Source organism: Lotus japonicus, chromosome 5 (genome assembly GCF_012489685.1).
Source record: "Lotus japonicus ecotype B-129 chromosome 5, LjGifu_v1.2".
Taxonomy (NCBI): domain Eukaryota; kingdom Viridiplantae; phylum Streptophyta; class Magnoliopsida; order Fabales; family Fabaceae; genus Lotus; species Lotus japonicus.
Genome location: NC_080045.1, coordinates 14,041,635 through 14,066,878, shown reverse-complemented (window position 1 = coordinate 14,066,878; position 25,244 = coordinate 14,041,635). Strand labels below are relative to the sequence as shown.

The window sequence follows — 25,244 nt, the reverse complement described above, 5'->3', positions numbered from 1 at the left end:
GTGATGAGGGAGTTGGATTTGGTCATTATGAAGAGGAAGAAGATGAAGCTCAAGAACAACTTCTGGGTTGTTAATTTTTATATTATTTTATAATTAATTTTTTTCTAATTACACTTTTGTCCTCATAATCGTTACTTTATTGACGGAAAAACGATGAGGGACCAAACCTGTTGACAGAATGTTAAGTTGGGGACCAAAAATACTCTTTTTTAAGTTTAGAGACTTATTTTGCATACATCGCATTCGTGGGCGACCAAAAGTGTTTTAAGCCTAATTTTAAACTTCTCAAATGTCTTTAATCAAATCAATTTTTCAATAATAAAAAGTTCATATGTAAAAAATAATATACAATATATATATAATTATTCTGTTAAAAACAATTTTAAAAGCTTAATAAAATATTAAACAGGGGTATATGTGTAACTAACTTTATGGTTCTGATATGTCCGTGATGTATTTACCAAATAGAACATACGAACAATCCTGTTCCAACCCGTTCCATTTTGTTATGTCTTTTTTTGTTACCAAACGCTACCTTACTGTCGTGTGAGTCACGTTTTTTTTTTTTTCTCAACCTTTTTTTTTGTTTCAAAGTCTCTACTCTTATTGTATGACTGGGCTTGCATTATTTTTTTTTCAAATCGGCCAGCCTGTAAGGCCAAACAGGCTTTTTAACAGCCTTACCCTAGCCTATTTAATTAATCAAGCTTTTTAGAAAATCTGAGTCTGGCCTTTTTATTAAATGGGCCAGGCTAGGCCGCTGATAGACCGCCTGATCCCCCAGTTGTTAGGCAGACAATTAGTATGAGAGTGAGTCAATATTACCACCTCTTCAAGCTTTACCAAACACTAGGCTCAAATAAAAGAGTATCTTGATAGCATTACTTTTAGCCCTATGAGGGATTAGAAAGAATAATAAAAAATAGAGGGAAATTGAAGATATAATATGATATAGCAGCCTTAATGATGCCCTGGTCTTTTTAAGGAGCAGGCCCTCTTCATTCAATAGAGTCAATAAGCAGCACCACATTAAAGATGCTTGTTCTTCATTGTTATAGAACTACTATTAAGGGTGTTGCATGAGAAAACAAGCACAACAATGTAACAAAAACACATACAAGAGACAAAGTATGTGAAGGTGGCAACCGCATTATACTCTGGGACATATCATCCGTGTAATCTGGGCCGAAATCTGAAAAATAAGTACCACCATCATTGGGTCCTCTGGTCCACATGCCCAGATTATTGTCCCTGCTCATTCATCACCCATACATCAGATTTCATTTCCAGATTCGATAGATATCAACTTGTCAAATTCTTAACATGCATTCATCCCAAATAAACTGTTATAGCTAGGTGAAGTGAAGATTTATCTTTTATCTCCTTTCATCTTATAGAATTAAAATATATGTGAAGTTCACTAGATCATATGGGTTTCACTTCTACTCTGATGAAATCACTCTCAAATCTCAATCTGTTAATACCCACCTAAATTTTTAACAAATAAAAAGAGCTAATGTTGCATTGAAGTTATAGTGCATATTTTGTTGAGAAAATGAAACAATCCTTTACCTACACTTTAAGGACAACACCTACCATTCTATCTTTATGATAAAAAAGTAATTGAGAACTGAATTAAAAGCCAACTCAAAGTTAAAAGTTAAAACTCACATTTACTAATTGATTTTTTTTTAGTTTAACCATAGATATCCTCTACTCAAGGGAATGCTAATGCGTTAAAAAGTCAAAGATCTCCCCAAGAATGCATCTTCTAATGATTGAACTTTCGACCTTAAAGTTCAAACAACCACTTTTAAGTTTTAACCGTTGTAATCACCACTCATTGGGTTTTTAGTGTTCAGTTTGAAAGTACTTCAACCCAACAGAGGTCCATACCTCTTTCACGTAAAAGTAAAGCAAAAGCAAAAGCAAAAGCAAAGCAAAAGAAAGGATAAGATACTAAGATAGAGATACCTAGCAACACCAAGAACACCGGCGGCCATGGTGAGCATCGAAATCCGATCCGCCGATTTAGGGTCCACACTAAAAGCCTTCTCATACTTCCCCTCCCCATCCGCCCCAGACGCCACAAAAAACGCTCCATTCACCAACACATCCCCCTCCGACCGCCAATTCCACGAGCTCCACTCGCCGTCACCAGAATCCAACCGCTTCGTCACCTCCTTCGCCCGGCCATCCTCCGGCGCCGTATACCGATTCCCCTGACTATTAATCGTCGGTCCGCCGCTGCCGCCGATCGCGTACATCTCCCACCGAGTGAAATCATTGTTCACCACATGGATGTAACCCAGCCTGCACCGCGGCATGCGTTGCACGAGCTGTTCGCCGAAGTGGTTGAAGGCGATTGTGACCTGCATGGCGGAGTCGGGAGTGTAGTGGTCGCTGTGGCCGAGGAGCATGACCTCGTTGTGGTGGGAGAAGTGGTTGTTGGAGATTGTTATAGCGGTTGAACCCATCACGGCGTCGATTAGACCGTCTTTGCACCGTGAGAGGGTGCAGTGGTCGATCCATATGTCGCGTGATCCGAAGATGGAGATTCCGTCGCCGTCTGATAGTGTGCGGTAGCCGTAGTGCTCTGGACTCGACCGCACGTTAGTATTACCTGTGATTATTGGGGCATAAATCGTGGTAATCATTGGGTTAACTAGTGTATATTTTGAATATTGGAAGACCAAATGATGTTTATATAAAAGGTTTTTAGAGGACAATTGAAACATTTTCAAAATCATTTTTCTCCCTTAATTTGATTAAGAACTTTTACTGTATACTTTTTTGTTTACTAACTTATCTATGGGTTCCTTAAAAAAAAAATGGGTCCATATGTCATCATAGATAGAGACCAATAGCATTATTGATAAGAGTTCAAGTATAAAATGAGGATAATACTTTTATAACCGCAGACATTTTTACTTCTATGCTCCCGTTTAATATATTGCAGGAACTGTTAAAAAAATATAAAATGAGGATAATTCTTAGCCCATTAATCTAAAACACCACTAGGGCACTTAGAATGGGTTATTTACCCCACCAATATACTAAGTTGACCCTTCTTTTGATATTGAATTAAATTTCATTTACACTCTCATATAAGTAGAAATTGGATGAGAAAATGGAGATGAAGAGAAAAAGAAAGTAACAAATGTGATCAATGAAGTGGAGAAAGAGGAGAGATATGAAGCAAAGAGGAAGAAAATAGATGTGATGAGAGATATAATTCTTTTTTTTTTGTACATCGGAAAATATGAGTGATATAATTCAAGAAAAAAGAAGTAGATAAAAAATGAAGTTGAAATGAATTGGAAGTGTGAATGAAATCAATGAATTATAACTTTTTTATATTATTAGTTGAAAGAAGAAAATAAATTTCAAAATTTTATTTTTTAAAATTGATTAAAATATTTATTAAAATATCCTAAAAAAAACTAAATAAACCAACTTTATCCACACAAAAAATAAGCTAATTTGGATTAAGAACATGTTAATTTATCTAAATGGTTTAACATAGTAGTGTATATTTTTTCGTTCTTATAAATGACATCACCCTTCAAGATACTGTATATTTTTCTCAATAATGTATTTCCCACTATATTAACTTTTTCAAATATTGTATCATTTTCAAGTTCAGAGGTAGTCAAATGCTATATGAAGAGTGTTACCCCACCAGCTTAACTTTTTCTCAAGCTACCCTCGATATTGACATTTCAAAAGAAAAAGCCCTTGCACTACATTGGCAAGAGTGATCAAAAAGGGCTGTAAACAAGCCAAAAAAGCAAAAGCTTCTATTGTTTATTAATTGCTCTAAGTGTACGACAGATTGAAATAATTCAAAGCCATTGAATGATTCAATTTCTTACCAGAGGGATGACAGTGGTGGACATGAATGTTGTGAATGATAACATTACTTATGTACTGCAAAGTAATGCAGCCTCCCCCAACAATGTGCACATCCGCTCCACGCCCATCAATAGTCTTATAGCTGTTAAATATAAGCTCCTGTGAAAGCTTAATCATCATGTTACTAGGGAACACAATCCACAGTGGCTCGTTCTGAATCACGGCGTAACGGAGCGTGCCAGGTTTCGGGTTCACCGGATCATGGTCTGAGGAGTCCGTGACGATGTAAAATTGACCACCTTTCCCACCCTTCGCGCCTGTCCCGAACCCGATGGCGCAGTCGGCTAGCCTCTGCCTGTTGTTGGCCCAATCTGGGTCGCATTTCCAGCAATCATCAATGGGATTCCCTGTGAGGCATGATGTTGAGACATCTTTCTCGGATACTGCTAGCATTTCCCTCCTTGCAAGTGAGGCATTCACTTTCCTACAAAGCAAAAATGTATCAACAACCAACTATCCCAAAAGTTCAAAAAAGAAGCCAATTGGGTTTAAGTGGGGCACCAACTATCCAACTGTACAACACTGTCATACAATCTCTAATGCTATTTTATAAACCAATTATCCTAAAATCTTAACCAGCTTAGGTAGTTGGGTACAATGCACATGAACAGTTATTTCGAGTGAATGTTCAATTCCATCTCTAAAAATGTAAGCGCCAGACAAATTAGTCTATAAAAGAATGAAAGTTCTGGCGATCGGTCAAGTTGGTCCCGAGTAGAATGAAATACCCTCGCGGTCAGTCAAGTTAATCGCTACACATATTAACTTGTTCGACATTTTGCCTGACCGCATGAACCAACTTAACTAACATTTTACACAATCAAAACTCACATAGGTGTTTTCTTCTTCTATTCTTTGGGGACAACTTGCCCAACACTCACACTTTCAAGGACAAAATTGAGTATTTACTCTTCTAGCTATTTCTAACAAAATGAACCAATTTATGCTGCAATTAGTGACTAGTGAGTAGAAAGGAGTAACCTTTTTTTTTGGGTCAAGATGACAAAATAGAAAAAGAAAAATGAAGAGTAAGGGTTCTGGGTTATGAGTTATGACCCATAAGCACAGATCTATCATTTTTCCCCTGCTTTGCAATGCAGGGTCATAAACATGAGGGGGAAATTATAAGAGGCCTAAATGAGTCAATGTTTTGCATCATACAGCTAAAAAGACAGGAATTTGAAGAGTAAGAAGACAGAAAAATGAGGTCTTGGAACAATGTAGGTACCAGTGAACTTCTCGGGCAACAGCTTCAGGGTCAGGATGTTGACCAGGCAGAGTGAGGTTCAGCATTGCTCTTCCATGTGGAAAAAACGAACCCACAACTGCAGAGATGAGTAAAATGCAGGTTGTTTGAAGCATCGTTGATGAAGGAGAGGGTTTCCCTGCTGAGTTCAGGCGCCAACTGGTGCTGCTAGGTGGGAGATTGCTACAGTTCACACTCACTATAGTCACTCATTGTGGGTAGGTAGAAGAACCATGGCTGCTTCTCCTAAAAGGTTGTTACTTTGTTACCAGTCTTGGTTTAGCAGTATTTGACTATTAAACTATTAATACACAGTGAAAGTGTGAAGTTCCGTGATTAAAGGAATTAGCAACCAATGGTGTAGAGTCGAACCCAAACATAGGATAATCACTTTCCTAATTAAGCTCTCAATTTCACTGTCATTTATATTTTCCTTTTTATTTTAGTGCACCTTGAGTTATAAGGTACACTATTAGAGTGATTTTGCTCCTTATAATTTGTTTCGTATTATGAATAAAGAGTAAGCAAGTAAGGGAGGAGAAAAGAAGAATAAGAGATAGAGAAATAGTGGGATGGGATATGCTGCTAGTGCAATCTCTCTTGTATTTATAATATTAGGATAAGAGGGTAGAATAAGTATACATATGGGTCTGACATACGGACTTCTAACTCTGATGGTCATCCAAATATTAATAACAGTCCCTCTTGTATGAACATCTCTCAAGAATGTGTCTTGCTAAAACCTAATTAGGAAAAACATAGTGGGATAAAAACATAATGAAGAAAAAAGATAATATCATTCTATAGTTCGTATTTGTACACAGGGGCGTATCTAGGGAGGGGCTGACGGGGGCCACGATCCCGCGAGAATTTTATTTTTTTCACCGACTATAGGTATTTTTATGTGGTCCTATTTCGGTCCCAGCAAAGTTTTGTTGTTGCTGTAGAATTTTAGTCTCATCTCTCAATTATCACAAATTGATACTTTACAACATCTTGGTGAAATTAGATGGAGTTCTCATTTTAAATTAATTACAAGTTTGATAAACTTATTTGGTAAAATCGTTAAGGTTCTTGAAAACATAAATGAGAATGCATTTAATTCTTCTCAATGAAGAGATACGAGAGTAATTTCTCGAAAATTGTTGAGTTTTGAATTTGCTTTTATGTTAAATGTGATGAAAGAAATATTAGAAATCAATGTTACTCTTTGTGAGTCCTTACAACTATGAAAGAAAAGTGTATTTCAACTAAGACACTATTATTGAAATGTTTTTCGAGATCTTAATTTAAGAAAAATGTCTATTTTATAACGATCTTTTTGTTTTTTAACTAGATTGATATTTCTTATATTGAAACTTCCTATTCAATAGTATGTGTATAGCGATATTTTTCTTCGACGAAAGTTGTTAAGACTCAAGTTTACCACAAGATTGAAGATCATATTCTCATAAATGTATTAGTTATATATATTAAACGAAAAAATTGTTGAAAGATCATGTCGATGCAATAATAAATAATTTTTTTATATTAGTTGATGAATATTCAGTAAAAAATTTTAGTCTGATTTCATTTCGACCCCTGCAATGAAAAATTCCTGGATGCGCTCTGTTTGTACATTGTATCATTAAAAACTCTTCCACGAAAAACCTAATGGGAAAAAAGTATAGTTAAAGAAAAAAGAATACAGTGCATTTTAATTGATATCTTTGAGCCAACGAACTTCAATATTCCGCACAAGCTTTTCAAATGTTGTAGTTTGAAGGATCTTCGTAAATAAGTCTATCAAATTATCAATTGAACAAATTTGTTGGATGTCTATGTCACTATTCTTTTGCAGATCATGAGTGAAGAAGAATTTTGGTGATATGTGCTTTCTTCCAGTATCCTTCTTCTGTTTGAGTAATGCATGCAGTATTATCTTCATATATAGTTGACATCTTTCCAAAGAACAAACCACAAGTATCAAGTACGCATTGAATCACAAATTTGAGTCAAACGCATTTTTGACTTGCCTCATCTAATGCTAATATTTCTACATGATTAACTGAAGTGGTTGTGATAGTTTGTTTCATGGATCTCCATGAAATTTGTTGTTAGCTTAATTTATGTCTTGCAGCTTTATTAATCAAACAAATTTAATCATTTCGTTACTTTTTCATCTAATATTTAACGATGTTTGTTGACGAGACAATGAGATTAATAAAGTAAAACTCGGAAACTAGGACTCAAAAATAAATTTTTCTTAGGTACTTGCTGACAACTCCTAGCCCTACAAGCAAAGGTGGATTGAGATTCCATAGTTTATGACCCTTCATGTTATTTACCTTATTTCAGAAGCATTTGGTTTCGTTTAAACCTTCTCAACTGCTTTGTGGGAAAGCTGAAATATAATAAAGTAACACAAGAAGAAACCTCCTTAATATATGGTAAAGTTTTTTATCCACTAAACTCAATCAAGTACTCCCTTTCGTTCCTAATTAACTGTTAGGAAAGAGAAGAAATATATGTATTAAGAACAATTAATTTTGCTAATTTTCATAAAAATTGTTTTCCTATTTTACCCTTTAGATTAGAATATATTTTATCTTTCGTCATTTATGGTTCCCACAAGGGCATCATTACTTTAGAAAACATCAATTCATGCTCTCTTTAAATACTAAGTGGATATATATATATATATATATGAACAATTTTTTCTTCTAATTGGACATTTAATAAGGAACGAGTAGAGTATTATACAAGACTTCTCTTCTTACAAGTATTCTGAAGGACTTCTCCTTAGACAAGTATTATAACTTTCAAGTCTTTCAGGCTGCACAACTTAGATAAGTGTGAGTGGATTTCTCTACTTTGATTTCTCTCTAGGAGATAGTAGTAGAAAGTGTAAGATCAAACACTCTTGTATTTGTGTTAAGTGTTTACGATAAAAGTGCACACTCAGAGCATTACAATGAAAGGGCATTTCCTATGGTACAAGCAAAAATATTGTGGGTCAAATACAGGAGTGACATGTACCAATAGGATAATTACACTTGGATTTATTGGTAAATTAAATTGTGGACTTCTTAAAACTCTGAATCAACCCAATAAATTTGTTGTAATTATAAACTAACCTCAGAACTTTGTGTGTTACAAATTGAGTCCTTCTACAAGTTGAAAAAAATGTGAACAGCAGGTTAATTTTCTCACCTTCTTTCACATCTGTTCATTCCCTTCTTCGTCTTAGGGTTCTTTAGTTCACTCATATAGGTGCATCAATACGAATTGTGATCAATACATTAGGGGGTTTTGTCGGCTATCAATGTCGTAGCAGCAATTTCGTCGATTGGGGCTCCGTAGAAGGTGTTTAATTTCATTATCTTCAGTTAGGGTTTGTTCATCATCTGGGCGTTGAAGATTGCTCTGATGCGGAATTGTGAATAGAAATTAGCAAACCTAAGTTCCAGACAGGGAAAGATGGAAGGGGATGCTGAACAGAGAGGAAGGAGAAGCCCTAATTAGCCCAAATTGGGGGAAAACAACATAAAATCCATGACAGATTTCAGTCATGCAGAAGTGGGCAGTGCCTTCATGATCAATCGGTGGCCTCCTTGGGTGTTTTTATCCCACCTTGGCTGTTACTCTTTCACGTTATGCCCTTTTCCCCTATTCCTCTGTTTTTTTTCTGTTTCCTGTATCTAGTTCTCTGTTTCTTTCTCTCCCTCTTGTTTTCTTTTTTTTTACTAGTACCGTGTATTTGTACTTGATGGGTGGTTATATATATATATATATATATATTGTGGCTTATCCGAAAAATGGATGAGATAGAAAACGAAGACAGAAATTGGAGTGAGATAAGTTATGGAAAGGAGTATTTGAAGAAAGTGAAGAACATTTGTTCAAAAAAGAAAGAAAGTGAAGAACATAAGACCATTTACAATGGTTTATTTAAATTACACACTCTCAACACCACTTTTTCTCTTCCCAACACTCCACATTATCTTCTCTCTCCAATTCAACACTCTCTCAACAATTACTCACTCCAATGGTTTTCATTCAACACCCTACCCCACCACTCACCCTGCCCCACCATTTTTTTATTTTATATTTTTATTTAATTTTATATTTTTGTTTTTATTATTTACATAAAATTACAATTATTGTTTTAAATTAAATTAAAAAAATAAACACTTAACAATTTAATTTTTTTTTAAATATAGACAGTAATTTATTTTATTTCCTTAACTTAAAAATGGAAGACAACAAACTAAGCACACAATAATTTATAGAGGAAAGATAATAAGATGGTGAGAGAGATAATAAGATGGTGAAAAAATTGATTTTTTTTTCTGTGTCAAAATCAAACGAACAAAGTCTCTATTTATAGAGGAAAAAAAGTTATGAATTTTGGTTAAAAAAAATTTCAATTTTTTTTAACAAGATAATTCAGCTTAAAATTTTTAAAAACAAAAAATCCTCACTCAAATTCTCTCTCCTGCCTTCTCTCTCCTCTCCACCATTCAGAAGCCGCCACGTGGCACCAAGCACCCCTCTCAACTTTATTGAGCACTCTTAACATCTCACTCCTCCACCTCATCCTCAACAAACCCTCAACAACCACTACAAACCCTCGACAACTCTCAACATCTCTCTCAACTCACAATTGCATAATGTCTAAGATGAAGAACCATTGAATATTGATATAAAAGTGGAGTTATTAAGCAAATATTGAATGAATAAGGATAAATTAGAAAATAACATCTAGTCACCACTCACTTATCCATATCATATTAAATGTATTAATATTATTGGTCCATCTCACTCTTGTACCGTACACTTATCTGAATTTTTGGGCACCGGAGTAAGCACCCAATGAAAGGAAGAAAGACTTTACCAATATTAGCTCGAGCAAAATATGCAGTTTGAGAACTAATCTTCAAACTTTCTCCAAGTGTCTTTTATACCCTTCAGAATGCGACTCTTGAACAAATTAGAGTTAGAGTTTCTTTTCTTTTTTTAAGCTTCAAACGGCTTCTGATTAGGCATTAAATGCTTATGGTTGTTATCAGTACTTGAGACCTTCACTTGGTAGCTCTGATAAGATCTTTGTAAAAAATGGGGTACAAAATATGGTCTTCAAGAAAGCAAATGGGGACTTGTTCTCTTACTTGTACTTGGTCTTAAGTCATCAAGCAGTCTTCAATTCTTTAGACATTGTCTTCAAAAAATAATGTTGGAAGAATTTGAGTACTTACATAATATCCTCATAACATACACATTGTTATCATCAAAACAGACTTAATTAAGGAGTTTTTAGGTATCTACATTTAGACTTAATAGAAGAAATAGACCCCCTTTTGATGGACAAGAAGATACTCCCTCCGTCCCTAATTATAAGCTAACATTGAGACTTTTTTTGTGTCACTAAATATAAGCTAACCTTGCAAAAGTTAATATTTCTTTCCATATTCACCCTTGCATTTATTGGTAGTGGAGCACCACCATTAGTAGTACAATGATGAAAAAGTGTTATCATAAATAGGGGTAAACATAGAAAGTTGTACATTTTTTTTGAAAACCAATGCATCAATTAAGGCTTTCTTAATAAGTGTGATTTTTACAACTTTAGCTTATAATTAGGGACGGAGGGAGTAGAAGATAATGGGACGAAGAAGTGGTAGGGTGAAGGAGAAGAACCATGATATCAAAGGAGAATAATGAAGGAGCCGTATTTGTCATTTTAAATAGAGTTATGATTCATTTACACTTTTACTTAAATTTTCACTCAACTTTATATTTATTTATCTTTGTCTTTTTATTATATCATGGATCACATTTCTTACTTTACCTTCATTTTCATTAAAGTTTTACTCACACTTAAAAACACGCTTCCACCTAAATTGAGACACGTGAAAAGAAAAAAGTGAAATGAAAAGTATGCTCAGTGTTTTGATATGAATAAAAGTGAGAGATAGAAATATAAAAAAGATTTAGAAATGAGATAAGAGAAAAAGTGACGTGTGAATGAATTCTAACTCTATTCCTTTATCCATATCTCTCCTTTCAACCTCTCATTTATACGTCAAGCGAATCGTGAATGAACCGTTTTCCTTCTTGCCTCGAGAGCAACAAAACACATGATTCTTAAAAAAAAAAAAAAAAAAACAAAACACATGATCGATGAAGATGCATTTTTTTTACCCATTTTCATTCCATTTATATCACTTCTTTTACTTTGGCCTAGGGCCTAGAAACAAATGGTTTGTAGATCCCTCTAAATAAACGTGTTTCCCGTGATTTTACTTACTACTAAATCAATGCATTGTCATTAGATAATGTTTTAGAGAAAAGGGAAAATACATTGTGAGTATAAACTTTTTTTACACAAACGTCCAATTGTTTTCCTCCACATTAGAAATTATAAATGAAATAAATAAAGAATATAAGTATTATCTCACGTGACATACAATTATTGGATGACAGTGTAAATTTTTTTTTAGAACAGTGCACACCCATTAAACTAAATGTTTTAAGCATTCAATGTATTTTTATGAAAATTAAACTTTCTAATAAGTATTTAGTCAAAAACACACAGGATTCTATAGCATGGAGAAAAAAAAATGAAAGGGCGTGCAGTTGCAGACGCAGTGCAGTAACCGGGGACCGGGGAGAGTGCAGGCATGACTGACTGAGTATTGAGCACCGTTATATGAGTGAATCACGGTGCATATCCCAGTTATCGAGGAAAGTAGTTTCTTTCTAATTTTCGAATACAGGGAAACAAGTCACTCGGCTCTCGGGAGCAGAATAAAGCTGCTTATTTACGCGTCTGGCCCTATGTTTGACTTCAACGGCTCATTACCCATATGCAGCTAGTACTCCACTACTATACTGTTGATTATGACACCTTTCATAGTGACATGATTTCTTGATTGAACCGCAGAAACAGAACCACTAGGACAAAAAGGGGTGGTTGATTTACAACAGTCTTTTACTCGATGAACTGACTTTAGACTTTAGAGCAAGCATCTATTGAAAATTTACTTGATTAACCTTTGTCTGTTTGTTCACGTTAATTAATAATACAGTGTTATTAAACTTAACTCGATCATTGACTCGGTCATGACACTGGTTCAATTGATCATTGGTCCGGTCACTAAATCACTGGTTGGATCGGTTAACTCGGTGCATGTATATATATATTTATTAAATATATGTATATATAAATACATGTGTGTATAGAGAGAGTGAAAGAGAGAAATAATTATTTAGCATAAAATAATTATATATGTTTTTAAAGATGATTTGAAATGTTGAACATTAGCTAAATGACAACTTTTTGTTTTTTAATTTTAAGAAATCTGATTCATAAAACAAGATTGGGCTTGCTTTGAAAAAACAAAAATAAGACTGGCCTGCACAGACAAGTCCACAAAACTAGAAAAACCCTATAACACATTAACCTTCATTGTGCCGTCATTATGCCAAAGAATGGTTAGAATTGAATTTGGCATTATTGTGGTTCCATGTTCTATCAACAATGACATTCTCATTTTTTTTGAAGTTTGAATAGGAATAATGAACTGTAGGGTCTCCCTAGTCCTCTCCTCCAGCTCTGCTAGGGTTTCCCAGCCGACGCTTCTGTGAGCTTTGACCCAAGGCCTCTGTGCCTCTCCCCTCCCTCCCACGTGTGGGATTCCCCTGATCTATTCTCTGATGGATCCTTGGCACAACATTGCGCTTCGCCCAGATGAGATCCAAGACTTTCCTCTTCTCACCGAAGACTCAGAGGAACAACAAAGGGAAGACTGGTGGCTCGTTGGAAAGGTCCACTGTAAGGCCCAAGTTTTTAAACTTATGCTAAGTGAATAAACTTCTTATTCACGATTAGGGTTGATGTAATGTGAAAGGAAACCTGAACAAAAGTTTATTTAAATGAAATATATTTATGAAGGAGAAGGTCCAGGAAAAGTCTAAGGATTGTACCAAAGTCGGTAAAAGTTATAGCACGATCGATATTCGCTTTAAAAACCTAGGACAAGAACCTTAGGAAAATTAAACTATGTTCCACCCTTGGAACACTGTAGGATTTTGGTCCAAAAATCTTCAGAGAAATGTTAGAACTTCTCTTTTTCCATATATCACAATCGTTTCGAGGCGAAACTCTAGGATCTACGAACGTCCGATTCCAATCATCGGAAGTTTGTCGAAACCGAAACCCTGGTATTTCAAAACCCTAGAATCACCCGACAATGAAGACTTTTTCTATTCAGAGCATCAAATGAAGATTCTACACGCGTACACCCATTTCTCTTGATGATTTCAATCTTTCTTCAGAAGGAAGTTTTCCATTCCGACATTCGATGCAAAAAGCAACTTATCGGGTAAAATAGTTTTACACCGACTATGCATTAGTTGCCAAAAATACAAGGAGACCTCATTTTAGTTTTGGAATTCTTTCGCCAAAACATATCTTAGAATTCACGGAGAATGACGCCGGAAAAATCAGATTCGCGAAACTTTCATTTTCCCGCGTTTTGCCAACCTCTATATATAGCAAGAAAGAAGAGAAAAATCAAAAAACCATACCCATTTTCTTCCAAGAGGCCGCGAGTTTGAGAGGAGAGGAGGAAGAAGAGCTTTTCTTCAATTCTTGCTTGATCGTCGATCAATCAGTTGCTACTTCAAGGTTTCGAGGTATAGTCGCTAATCCTTACCTCTGATCGCTTTTTCCATAGCTTTTATGTAGACTTTTCTGAGCTGATAGTTTTGAGGTTTTTGCAAAACTATCCTGAATATTTCATTTTTGATTCTAAACATCTTCCTTGCATGCCCAAGATCACTTCTGCCGGATTAGATTTTCCGTTATGTCGCCGAAATTCCGCCGGAATCAATTTTAGCCTTAAATACCCATTTTTGGAGTAAAGCTTCAACCTTTAGGCTGAAAACTATCGCCTTAGCTTAGTGCTAGTAGGATTAGTTGTCATAAACGTCGTTGGTGACGTCCCTGTCAAATTTGGTTTTTGGGATTTCAGTTTTGAAATTCTAAGTTAAAAATCATGACCAAAATACCCCTGCGACAGTTTTTGATCCGATAATTTTTCCGAGTTCAGAATACCCTTAGTTACGGCTAATGAAAGCATAGGAACCAAGTTTGATCGAAGAAAAATCGAACCCTACAATTACCAAAAGTGGCCGAACCTATAGGGGGGAGGAGGAAAATTCCTTTTTCGAAAACTTGTCTTTTCGCGCTAGATTATCGTACCTCGGAGTATGTACTACTTCGTGTAACCTTAGTGAGTATCGATAGCTTAGTTTCCGATAGATTTTGATTGATTTCTGTGGTTTTGTTCTAAAGGTGCTTTTGAAGAGTTTCCCGAGGAACAAGGCTTTGCTTGTGAGGAAGTTCATCCTGGAGAATCTACAGGTGAGGGCTTCTCACTGAATCTTTAGTTAATGCTTAGGGTCGATACTTTCGACATTGTTTACTGTTTATGCACTTGTTTGTGTTTGATTGGAAAAATGTTTTCTGAGGCTTCGGCTGACAATGTAGATGATGCATCTACTGAATGTTTTTGATGATTGACTTACATGCTACGTGCTATGTGGGTAATCTAGGATGTGTGGTGCATGCCTTGTATGCTAAGTGCTATGTGATTATTGCTTAATATGTTGATATATGACATGGTGATTGATTGTGCTGAGTTATTTATGCTTTTGCAATGAAATCTGAGTTTCTGTATAGTGAGAATAGCGGGCAGGTCATGCCGATTTTATTTTGAGAGTTTTGAGAAAGTTTGATAGGACGAATGAGATTCGGACCTTGTTATGATGTTTATGGATCGAGACATTCTCTGGAGTCATTTGGGGATTTGGAGATCCCGAGAACTGATAGGATTTGCGATAAGACTAAAAGGATATTATTTTGAAAAGAAAACTCATAAGACATTAAACAACCTCTAAATCTTCAATTAATGATAATAAACTCGAAAGGAAGCTTCGGATGCAAATCTTAGTTTTTGGAAAACGAGAAGTGTCGTCGGATCCAATAGTTGAGGAAGTTGAGAAGTGTTGAGTATGTCGATGTTCTTGTGCTGTTGGAGCAGCTGTGTTGAGTATGTTGATGCTCTTGTGCTGTTGGAGCAGCTATGTGTTGTTGGGCTATCCTGGGGATAAGTCCGGGAAACCGTTAGTTTCCGAGAGTGTGATACTTTGTGCTCGTTGAGCAGTTATGACCATCGGATTGAGATGAGTCGGATGATTTGGAGATCATCGTGGGTTATGTGTTGTTGTGAAGAAGTGTTTTTTTTTTCGCAGAATCGACTTTACCTTAGGGTAAGCTTTTAGAGACTTTAATTTAGCTAGAACACGTGGCGACGTGTCGAGTGAGATTCGGAGACGTTGTTTGACTAATCATCCTGCATTCATGCAACATTAAGGAGGTATTAACACAGGACGTACTCTGGACCTCGTCGGTTTCCAAAATGGTCATAAGACCCGGAATGCCGTGTAAGAGCGTTTGTAGACGTCTCTTGTAGCAGACCGAAATGGCAGACCTACGGGTTACGACTGATCTGACTACCGTTGTTATTGGAGTAAGAGGCACGCGGGCCGAAATGGTCCCACTGTGGCTGGTGCTAGGGCTGATCCGTTGATGTCCATCCGTTCCGGATTGCATGTTGGTTGACTGGGTTAACCTGCATATCATTTCATGCAACATGCATACTGACTTAGTTGCTGAGTGTGATTGCTATTTGATAATCTTACTTGGAACATGTTAAGTGTTATTATTGTCGTTATGATTTTGTGGAACATGCAACCCTAGGATGTTATCTCTAGTTATAAGCCTAAGCGGCGACTTATTATCTGTACCTATTGGGTTTATTATCTACATAGTTCTTTGGAGTTGACCCTCGCGTCTTCTGTGTGTGTTTTGGCGGACAACGCCTTTTGTCAGATGTCCATTGCGGACTGGTTCACAATGGTCCACCCTTCGGGGGGGATCAGATATGAGATGATTGACCAGGATGACCCCGGTTCGTGGGTGGTAGACCCCGCTAGCCACCGCGCGACCTATTCCAGGAGGATCATGGAGGATAGGGTAGATAGGGGAGGACTCTTGGTAGAGGGAGTGTTGAGGAGGTGCTCTGTTAGCTTCAACTTGCCACCGGGTGTGCATTGCGGACCAGGAGCAGGAGGACCACCACCGCCACCGTTATCTTCAGAGGACGAGGATCCCTCAGAGGAGGAGCCAGTGGGAGTGCCTTCGGCAGAGTCTAGTGCACCCACCGCTGCGATCATTGATGATCATGGATCGGGCCCAAAGCCCGTTAGTCCAGCACCGGAGCGCATCGCTGTTGCGAGAGGGGGCGGGGTAGTGTTTGTAAACTTGGTCGTTCTGGATTCTGATTCAGACGACGATCATGCTAGCACATAGTTTTGTGTGCTTGTGTGAGCTCCTCGAGATAGGATTAGTGTAGGAGTAGAGTTTTAGCTCTGACAGTCATTGCTTCATTTGTTTCCTTGGGGACAGGGTAGTTTCGCCTATAGCTTTTTGTGTGGTTTCTTTACGGGAATCACAGAGAGTTGGTTGGACTTAGGATGTCTTATTTTCAGACCATTGGGTCAGCTTATTCTCAGTTTTGAGGGATGGTGTTGCGGACACTTCACCTTTATATTTGGTTTGTACATATTGCCTACGGGCGTTACAGTTTTCTTTCCGTCACTAGAGGTTACTCGTGACGAGGTTGCTACTTACAGCGGGGGCTGTTATATATATTGTATATTAGTTTTATTGCTTTTCGCTTTTGGGTTTTATTTAATTCAGTCTTGTCTTAGTTATTATCGAAAAAAAAATATTCACGTTTTTTCCGCATTAAGATTACTTTTGGTTACTAAAGTGACGCCACCGAAATCGGGGTGTTACATCCACACCCAACAGTCCATTAGCAATAGGGCTTTCAAATCCATGGTGACCTCGGCATGGAAAACAAAACATGGGTTCGAAGTCAGGGACATTGCAAAGAATCTTTTTACCTTCAGATTCTTCTCTGAACAGGACAAAGATAATGTTATGAAGTCAGTACCCTGGAACTTCAATCATAACCTTATCATACTCAAGGAGTTGGAGGCTGATGAAAACCCCAAGGAAGTGGAACTAACCCACACCCTGTTCTGGGTTAGGGTTTATGATCTAACCAGGAACTTAAGAACAGAACACATGGACAGGAAGCTGGGAGATTTCTTGGGATCCTTCGAAGCTTGGGACAGCAAGGAGGAACATAGGCTGGGTAACTCGTTGAGACTCAGAGTTTGGATAAATGTTTCCAAACCTCTCAAAAGGGGCACTGTGATTCCTAGATCTGGGAAACCCCCTTTAAAGATCCTCTTTAAGTACGAACGGTTGGCGGATTTCTGTTTCGGCTGCGGGGCTTTGGACCATGTCCTCCGCTACTGTGATGACAAGGAGGATGCGTGGCAAGAAGAGGATGAAGCAAACCTCCCCTATGGGCCCTGGGTCCGTGCCTCTCCTCACAAACCAACAAATACCACAGTAATGAGACAAGAAGGCAGGATTCCTCTGTCAAGAAAGAACCTTTTCCCAGAGTCAGGGGATAAACCCACATCCTTAGAGCCTCCACTCACAAAGGAAAAGGTATCTGAAACAGGTTTGCAAACCACTAAGGAAACAGAGACAACATGTGTTGAGGAAGCTGTTGATGAGGAGACCCTTTTAACCCTCCCCGACGAGGCCTCAGTGGAGGGGACCACTACCATCAAGACTCCTCAACCTTTATTTAATGTTGAAGCCGTTCTAGTGGAATCTCTGGGAAGCTTCTCTCTCCATAATGAGACCCCCCAGGAGGAGTTACCAAAGTACATTAACTCACCCCCACCGCTCCATACCCTAAGGGAGACAACATTAAGTGCCACTACCATCAACCCAGCCCAAGATCCCATACATGGGGATGAGGGACATACCAAAAGACACAACCTGCATGAAATCAATGAAAGCACAATCACTACAACAGAGAAGACTCAAGCAAGGAATTTAAAAACGTGGAAAAGGAAAGCACGCGACAATTCAGAGGAAGGAGACCACAAGCAGGAGAATATTGGAGAACTAAAAAGGAAAGATCACTCAGAGGATGAACCAACACAGATGGACTCAGAACCCACTCCAGCCCCACAGAAGCTGCGTTTTTCATCGGTGGAGACTGCTCAGCAGTCCCGCCGTCTCCAATGAAAACCTTAAGTTGGAATTGTCGAGGGCTTGGGACCCCGGAGGCAATTCGAGTTGTGCGACAACTCACCCAATCCCAAGCTCCCAACCTTGTTTTTCTCATGGAGACAAGGAAAAAGTTTTCAGAAATCCTTCGCATTCGCCGTTTGGATGGTTTTGACTGTGTTTTTGCTGTTGATTGCACAGGTACAGGGAAGAAAAGAGCAGGTGGACTAGCTCTCTACTGGAAGTCTGAGCTTGATCTGTCCATCCTTTCTTTCTCCTTGAACCACATCCATTTCCAACTCCCCCTCCAACATGTTAGTACGACTGCAGTAGCTACCGCTTTTTACGGCTTCCCAGAAAAATCCCACAAATGGAAATCATGGGAGCTGCTTCGAAGTCTCAAGCCAACCAACCATGTTCCTTGGCTGTGCTTTGGGGATTTTAACGAAGTCTTGTGTCAAGAAGAGAAGAAAGGGGGTCTGCCATGGGATTGTTTTCAGTCCATGGCCTTCCAAGATGCCATTACTTTCTGCAACCTTTATGACCTTGGCTACTCTCAGCCTTTTCTCACTTGGTCGAATAATAGACCAAGCCCCCACAATATCCAAGAACGGCTGGACCGTGCTATGGCCAATGATGCATGGCTCCAATCTTGGAAAGCAATTCAAGTCTCCCACCTGCCTAGACTTGAGTCTGACCACAGTCCCATTTGCATAACATGTTCCTCGAAGCAGAAGAAGAAGAAGAAGAGGAAAAAGGTGCATCTTTATAGATTTGAAGAGATGTGGTTACGTGACACTGAATGTAAAGAAGTGGTGGCGACTGCCTGGGGCTATACCAGGGGTGGTGCTGACTGGCGTCTAGCGGCCACAGGAGCTAACCTGGACACTTGGGGTAAAGCCCGCTTTGGCAACCCCTCAAGAGAGGTAAACAAGCTTAAGGATAAACTTAAGTTCCTTCAAGAGGAAGAGCAAACAGAAGCTGTCTTACTTGAAATGAAGAAGCTAGAGAGAGATCTTCATGAAATCCTCCACCAGGAAGAGATTTTATGGAGTCAACGTTCTAGAGCGTCTTGGCTTGCCCATGGGGATAGGAACACCATCTTTTACCATAAGAAAGCCTCTCAAAGAAAATCAAGGAATATGATTGACTTCATTGAGGATGACCTGGGAAATAAATTTGTGGAGGAAGAGGACATAGCAGATGTGATTAATGGCTATTTCAGTAAGCTCTTCCAGGCTTCCAGCCCTCCAATCCTGGACCCTGATCCCACATCTCTGGTGCATGGCAGAATCACTAACTCCCACAATCTCATCCTCTCCAGCCCCTACATCAGGTTGGAAGTTGAGGAGGCTTTGAAGTGTATGCACCCCACGAAAGCCCCTGGTAGTGATGGCACTCCAGCCCTTTTCTACAAGAAATTTTGGGATATTGTAGGGGAAGATGTGACTGATTTTGTCCTTCAAATCCTAAACAGCCAGAGATCTCCCAAGGACATCAATCACACTCTCATTGTTCTTATACCAAAAATCAAGAAGCCAACACATACAAGCCACTATCGCCCCATTAGTCTTTGCAACACTCTCTTCAAACTTGTCACCAAGGTGATTGCTAACCGGTTAAAGCTCATTCTTCCGGATATTGTCTCGGAAAACCAAAGTGCTTTTGTTCCTAATCGCCTTATAACCGACAACACCTTGGTTGCCTTTGAGTCCTTCCATCATATGAAGAATAATAGAAGCAAAACCGGGAATATGGCTCTCAAATTGGACATGGCAAAAGCCTATGATCGCGTGGAATGGCATTTCCTTGAACGCACTCTCACACAGTTTGGTTTTCCCGCTCACTGGATCAAGGTTGTCATGAGTTGTGTAAACACTGTCTCCTTCTCGGTGATGATCAATGGCACCCCAGACAAATGCTTCAGCCCTAGCAGAGGACTTAGACAAGGCGATCCGCTGTCACCATATCTGTTCATTCTTTGTGCGGAGGTCCTCTCAGCCATGTTTCAGAATGCCATCGTTTCCAAGTCCCTTTCAGGTATCCGCATCACTCCGAGAGCTCCTATTATCTCACATTTATTCTTCGCAGATGATAGCGTAATCTTCACAAAGGCTTCTACACAAGAGGCAGCCACTATTCTACAGATTTTACACACCTATGAGGCAGTCTCGGGTCAGAAAATTAATTTAGACAAATCAGAGATATCATGGAGCCGAGGAGTGCCCAATTCCCGGGTGGAAGAGCTCAAGCTCTTGTTGGGAATGAAGGCAGTGGAGAGCCACCCTAGCTATTTGGGTCTCCCTACTCTCGTGGGCCGTTCCAAGAATCAGGTCTTTGCCTTTGTGCGTGATAGGGTTTGGAAAAAGTTGAAGGGCTGGAAAGAGCGTTCCCTCTCTAGAGCAGGCCGCGAGGTACTTGTCAAAGCCGTGGCCCAAGCCATTCCCACTTACGTTATGGGATGCTTCGCTCTCCCAATCTCTCTCTGTAAGCATATTGAAAGCCTCATTAGTCGGTTCTATTGGGGGGGGAGATGTTGACAAACGGAAGCTTCACTGGCTTAGTTGGGGGAAGATAACGAAAAGAAAGTCTAAAGGTGGCCTTGGCTTTCGAAGCATAAAGGATTTCAACAAGGCACTGTTGGCCAAGTAATGGTGGAGGCTCACAACAAATCCAAACAGCCTTCTTGCTAGGATCCTTAAGGCAAGGTATCATCCAGGTTCAGAACTGCCCCTAGCCCAACTCGGATACAATCCTAGCTTCACTTGGAGAAGCATTTTGGGTGCAAGATCTGTGATTGATAATGGGGCAACGTGGAAGATAGGGAATGGTAAGTCAGTGAGGATTTGGCAAGATAAATGGCTGCCAAATATGCTAGTTCAACGCACCATCCCTGAATCATCTTTATCCATAAGGCAACCGGTTCTGGTCTCAGACTTAATTTTGAGGGACTCCAATGAATGGGATAGTCAGAGAATTTCTGAAATCTTTACACAACCAGAGGTGGATATGATCATGAAGATTCCTCTGCCCCTACAAGCCATAGAAGATAAGCTCATGTGGAGCCATACCAAGCAAGGAAATTACACAGTTAAATCTCCTCATCACGCTATTCTTTTCAACAGTGATGAAGCTTCCTCCTCTAACCCCTCACCCCATTCTCTATGGACAAAAATTTGGGGAGCGGAAACCCAGCCAAGATGCAAAGAATTTATGTGGAGAACAATCCAAAATGCCATCCCAGTCAAACTAAACCTCTTCCGAAGAGGGATTCCCACTGATCTGACCTGCCCCCTTTGCGGTGAAGCCCAGGAGTCCACCTGCCATGCCATCCTCACCTGTCCTGAAGTTAGATCCATTTGGTTCCTCTCTCCCCTTGGTCTTCACATCAATCTCGGAGAAGGTATGGATTTGAGATCTTGGCTTGACCTCACCCTCTCCTCACTTCCGGAAATTGGTCAAAACTGGGTTTTCTCTGTGGCTTGGGCGATCTGGAAAAGAAGAAATCTCTGGGTCTTTGATCAGAAACGACTAACACCTGAACAAGTGATTAATCAAGCCTCCAGCATGAATATCTCTGAAGCTGAGCCAAGAGAGGGACATATGAACCAAAATTCCCCAATCCCTCCCCGCTGGAAGCCTCCCCGTCCTGGAGCTTTCAAAGCGAACTTCGATGCCTCAGTTCATGAGGATACTGGAACTGGCCTAGGTGCAATCTTCAGAAACCACGAAGGGAAAGCCATAATAGCAAGCTCTTTTCATCTCCGGGCAGCGTATGAACCAGCTATTGCCGAAGCTCTCTCCCTTAGAAGGACAATCAACATGGCCAAAGATGAGAATTTCAGAATTATTGAATTGGAGTCAGACTGTCTCCAACTTGTCCAAGCCTGGGATAGATCCGTTCCCCACAACAACTACCTGGCCTCCATAGTCCAAGACTGCAAGGACCTTAGTTCCTTCTTGGATAGTTGTAGTTTAAAGCATTGTAGTAGGAATATTAATGGAGTTGCTGACCACCTAGCTAAGTTAGCTTTTGTTTACCAGGATCACTTTTGGGTAGGAAATGATCCCCCTGGTACATCTTTGTTGTTACAGCAGGATGTTGTGTGTTGTACCCGTTTTGAGGTTTCTACCTCCTGATTAATGCAATTTGGAAAGTCAAAAAAAAAAAAAAAAATGACATTCTCATCTTCATGGCATGGGTCATGCTACATCTATTATAACATTGATTTTTGTACATAATTTTCTCTTCATCTACAAACTTTCCTATCTATGTTACAGATCTGAGCTTTTTATCTACGGAGAGTGTTTATTTTTTTTGTCATGTATCATATTTTTTTTTTCTGTTTTGTTTCCAAGTTTGAAACTATATCCGGTTCAACCAACAGGTCGAGTCACCAGTTTCACCGAAACTCGGCCGAGTCAAACGAGTTTTCACGGTTCACTTGCATGTCTGATCTGAATAGCAACTCGACCCGGTAGCATGTCCGGTTCACGGTTGGACCGGTCGAACTGGTCGGTCCGATCCGAGTTTCACAACACTAATAATGTTAATTATAAATAAGAATTTTTAACTTTTAATGTTTTTAATTAAAACAGTATTATTGAAAAAAGATCACCAAATGCAAAAATTTGTTACACTTTTGTAATCCTTAAAAAGAATCTGTATTATTTAAATATTTGAAGGGTTATTTAAAATGAAATAAACTTTAATTATTATGTAACTTTGGATATGAAAACCAAATAATATAAAAGAATTATATTTTTCTTTTCTAAAACAAAAGATTTTATTGAACGATAAAGCGACGAATGACAGAACCAGATAAAAATTGCATCTGTTAGAACAAAGCCCAAACCATAAAACTAAAAGAGACAAAATCTACCTCTGCCATGACAGACCCAAACCATTCCACCAAAAAAAGAACAAGATAAAAGCAACAACAAGAAACGAAAACAGATTCAAACCAGCAGACATCTTACGCACCACCTAGTTGTTGGGATGAGTTGGTTGGAGATGCCTCACACACCCCACAGTTAACTCCTCATTCTTTTTATCCCAGTATTTTGCTTTGCTCCCACATCCGACGGGCTCTTGCAATAATGCAATCAGATAGATGCACCTAAGGCAAAATCATTGGTCGTCCCTTGCAGGTGTAGCATCTAACAAGTCTGGAACCTCCAAGTCATCATAAGTAATAGCTTAAAGCTTCCTTTTTTTTTACCTTGCTTAGGTACTTTCTTAGGGCGACCGCATTTTCTTGCAACATGAACCTCAAAGCTCTCTTTCACTTTCCCAAAGGATTCATGTCTATCTGTCCTTGAAGATACCTCACGAAAGAACATCAAAACGAGAGTAGATCACTCGAAGAGGGAACATAGTTAGGAAGCACAACCTAAGGTTTATCAAAAAAAAAAAAGAGGAAGCACAACTTGAGGTGAAGCAACACCACGAATGGTAAACCTAGGAACATGCTCGAGACCAATGGCATCAAGCTCCTTAGAATGCCAACCGCAAAGATCATGCATCTTTGCCACGAAATCCCGTAAAATAGTAACAACAATCATACCCCCATATATAGTCCAATCTATATGATCCAAAGCCACACATTGAGTAGATGCTTGCAAAAATATTACCTTGTCTTTGATCTGGATTTGGAAAAAATGCCCCACTACCTATTTCAACCCGCAAATCAATCCCCAACAAGTAGGAATTCCCAACCAAAGTCCTTTAGGTACTATCCTAATCTTCATGGTCCCTTAGAGCTAAACGACCATCCTTATGCGGCCCAAGCATCAGGAACCCATAACCTTACAAGCGGCCAACATCGTCAACAACCTAAGCAGCATGATACTCCTCCAAAGACGCAACCACAACCTTCTTCCTAAAACCACAGTCCGCTGAGATAATCTTCAGGAATAAAAATGTCCTAAGAAACCCAACTCCATGCTCGTACATCCTATCCTCAATTGATTTCAAAAAATCATCTTCAGTACTTGAGAACGTGTCTCCCCACAAAACAGAACCAGACTCTTCCTGCAATCCTGGTGTTGAAGAGAGCAAATCCTCTACTTTCTGCACATCGTAAGGTTCCTGCAAACTATGATTGGAAACCTTGCCCGAGAAATATAAATCAAAGCTTTACCAACCTTCGCCCCATGCAAAGCAGAGATGGACCCAAAATCCAGCTTTTTTTTTCCGAAAAACGAAGGAACCTGAAGCACAATTCCTTTCCTTGTTTTCCTTCCTTTGATCAAAGAAGAAGAAGGAGGAGGAGGGAAATCATTTAATAATTTATTTCTTTAGTAATAGTAAATATCATTAAGTGTATTTATCATCACAAGTATCCCTTTTGTTAATGGTCTTCATAAATATTTCAGCTTTTCACTTATTTAAGGTTGTGTCTAGAGCTCTTTCTAGACTTCTTTAGATAATATTCACAGACCCTTGAATTCTTGGAAATCTTAGATTTTAACTGGGCACGAGGAGTGAGCTTTTCCATATCAGTGTTGTTCTTTATTCCTATTTATCTTATAAATTTTGTTTGCCCAACAATGTGTGTGATGATTTTGATCGCACGATCAGGTCTTCTGTGTGGTCGAATGATGGGGTATCTTGTGGTCTTTACCTTATTAATTGGGTTGTAGTTCATTCCCCTAAAGTTGTTGGTGGCCTTGGTTTAAGGGATACCACAGTCCGCTGAGATAATTTTCAGGAATAAAAATGTCCGAAGAAACCCAACTCTAGGCTCGTACATCCTATCCCCAATTTACTTCAAAAAATAATCTTCAGTACTTGAGAACATTACTCCCTGCAAAACAGAACTAGACTTTTCCTGCAATCCTGGTGTTGAAGAGAGAAAATCCTCTACTTTC

General features: G+C 38.9%; 2 protein-coding genes across 2 annotated transcripts; one reads left to right on the top strand and one right to left on the bottom strand.

Moving 5' to 3' along the window:
* Positions 1 to 933: 933 nt before the first annotated feature.
* Positions 934 to 5,491, bottom strand: LOC130720493 (probable pectate lyase 12). Its single transcript, XM_057571142.1, has 4 exons — positions 5,144 to 5,491; positions 3,876 to 4,339; positions 1,975 to 2,623; positions 934 to 1,251 (listed from the first exon to the last, which is right to left on the bottom strand). The coding sequence occupies exons 1-4, from the start codon at positions 5,275 to 5,277 to the stop codon at positions 1,053 to 1,055; spliced, it is 1,446 nt and encodes a 481-aa protein (XP_057427125.1). The 5' UTR covers positions 5,278 to 5,491; the 3' UTR covers positions 934 to 1,052.
* Positions 5,492 to 21,242: 15,751 nt separating this feature from the next.
* Positions 21,243 to 22,511, top strand: LOC130719122 (uncharacterized). Its single transcript, XM_057569761.1, has one exon. It carries the CDS (start codon positions 21,243 to 21,245, stop codon positions 22,509 to 22,511), a length of 1,269 nt encoding a protein of 422 aa, XP_057425744.1.
* Positions 22,512 to 25,244: the final 2,733 nt, after the last annotated feature.

Coding starts and splice junctions, on each gene's coding strand:
- LOC130720493 (XM_057571142.1), bottom strand. CDS start 5,277: ATGCTTCAAACAACCTGCATTTTACTCATCTCTGCAGTTGTGGGTTCG. Junction 4,340..5,143: donor GTTGCCCGAGAAGTTCACTG/GTACCTACATTG, acceptor TTTGCTTTGTAG/GAAAGTGAATGCCTCACTTG. Junction 2,624..3,875: donor CCACCACTGTCATCCCTCTG/GTAAGAAATTGA, acceptor CAATAATCACAG/GTAATACTAACGTGCGGTCG.
- LOC130719122 (XM_057569761.1), top strand. CDS start 21,243: ATGCTAGTTCAACGCACCATCCCTGAATCATCTTTATCCATAAGGCAA.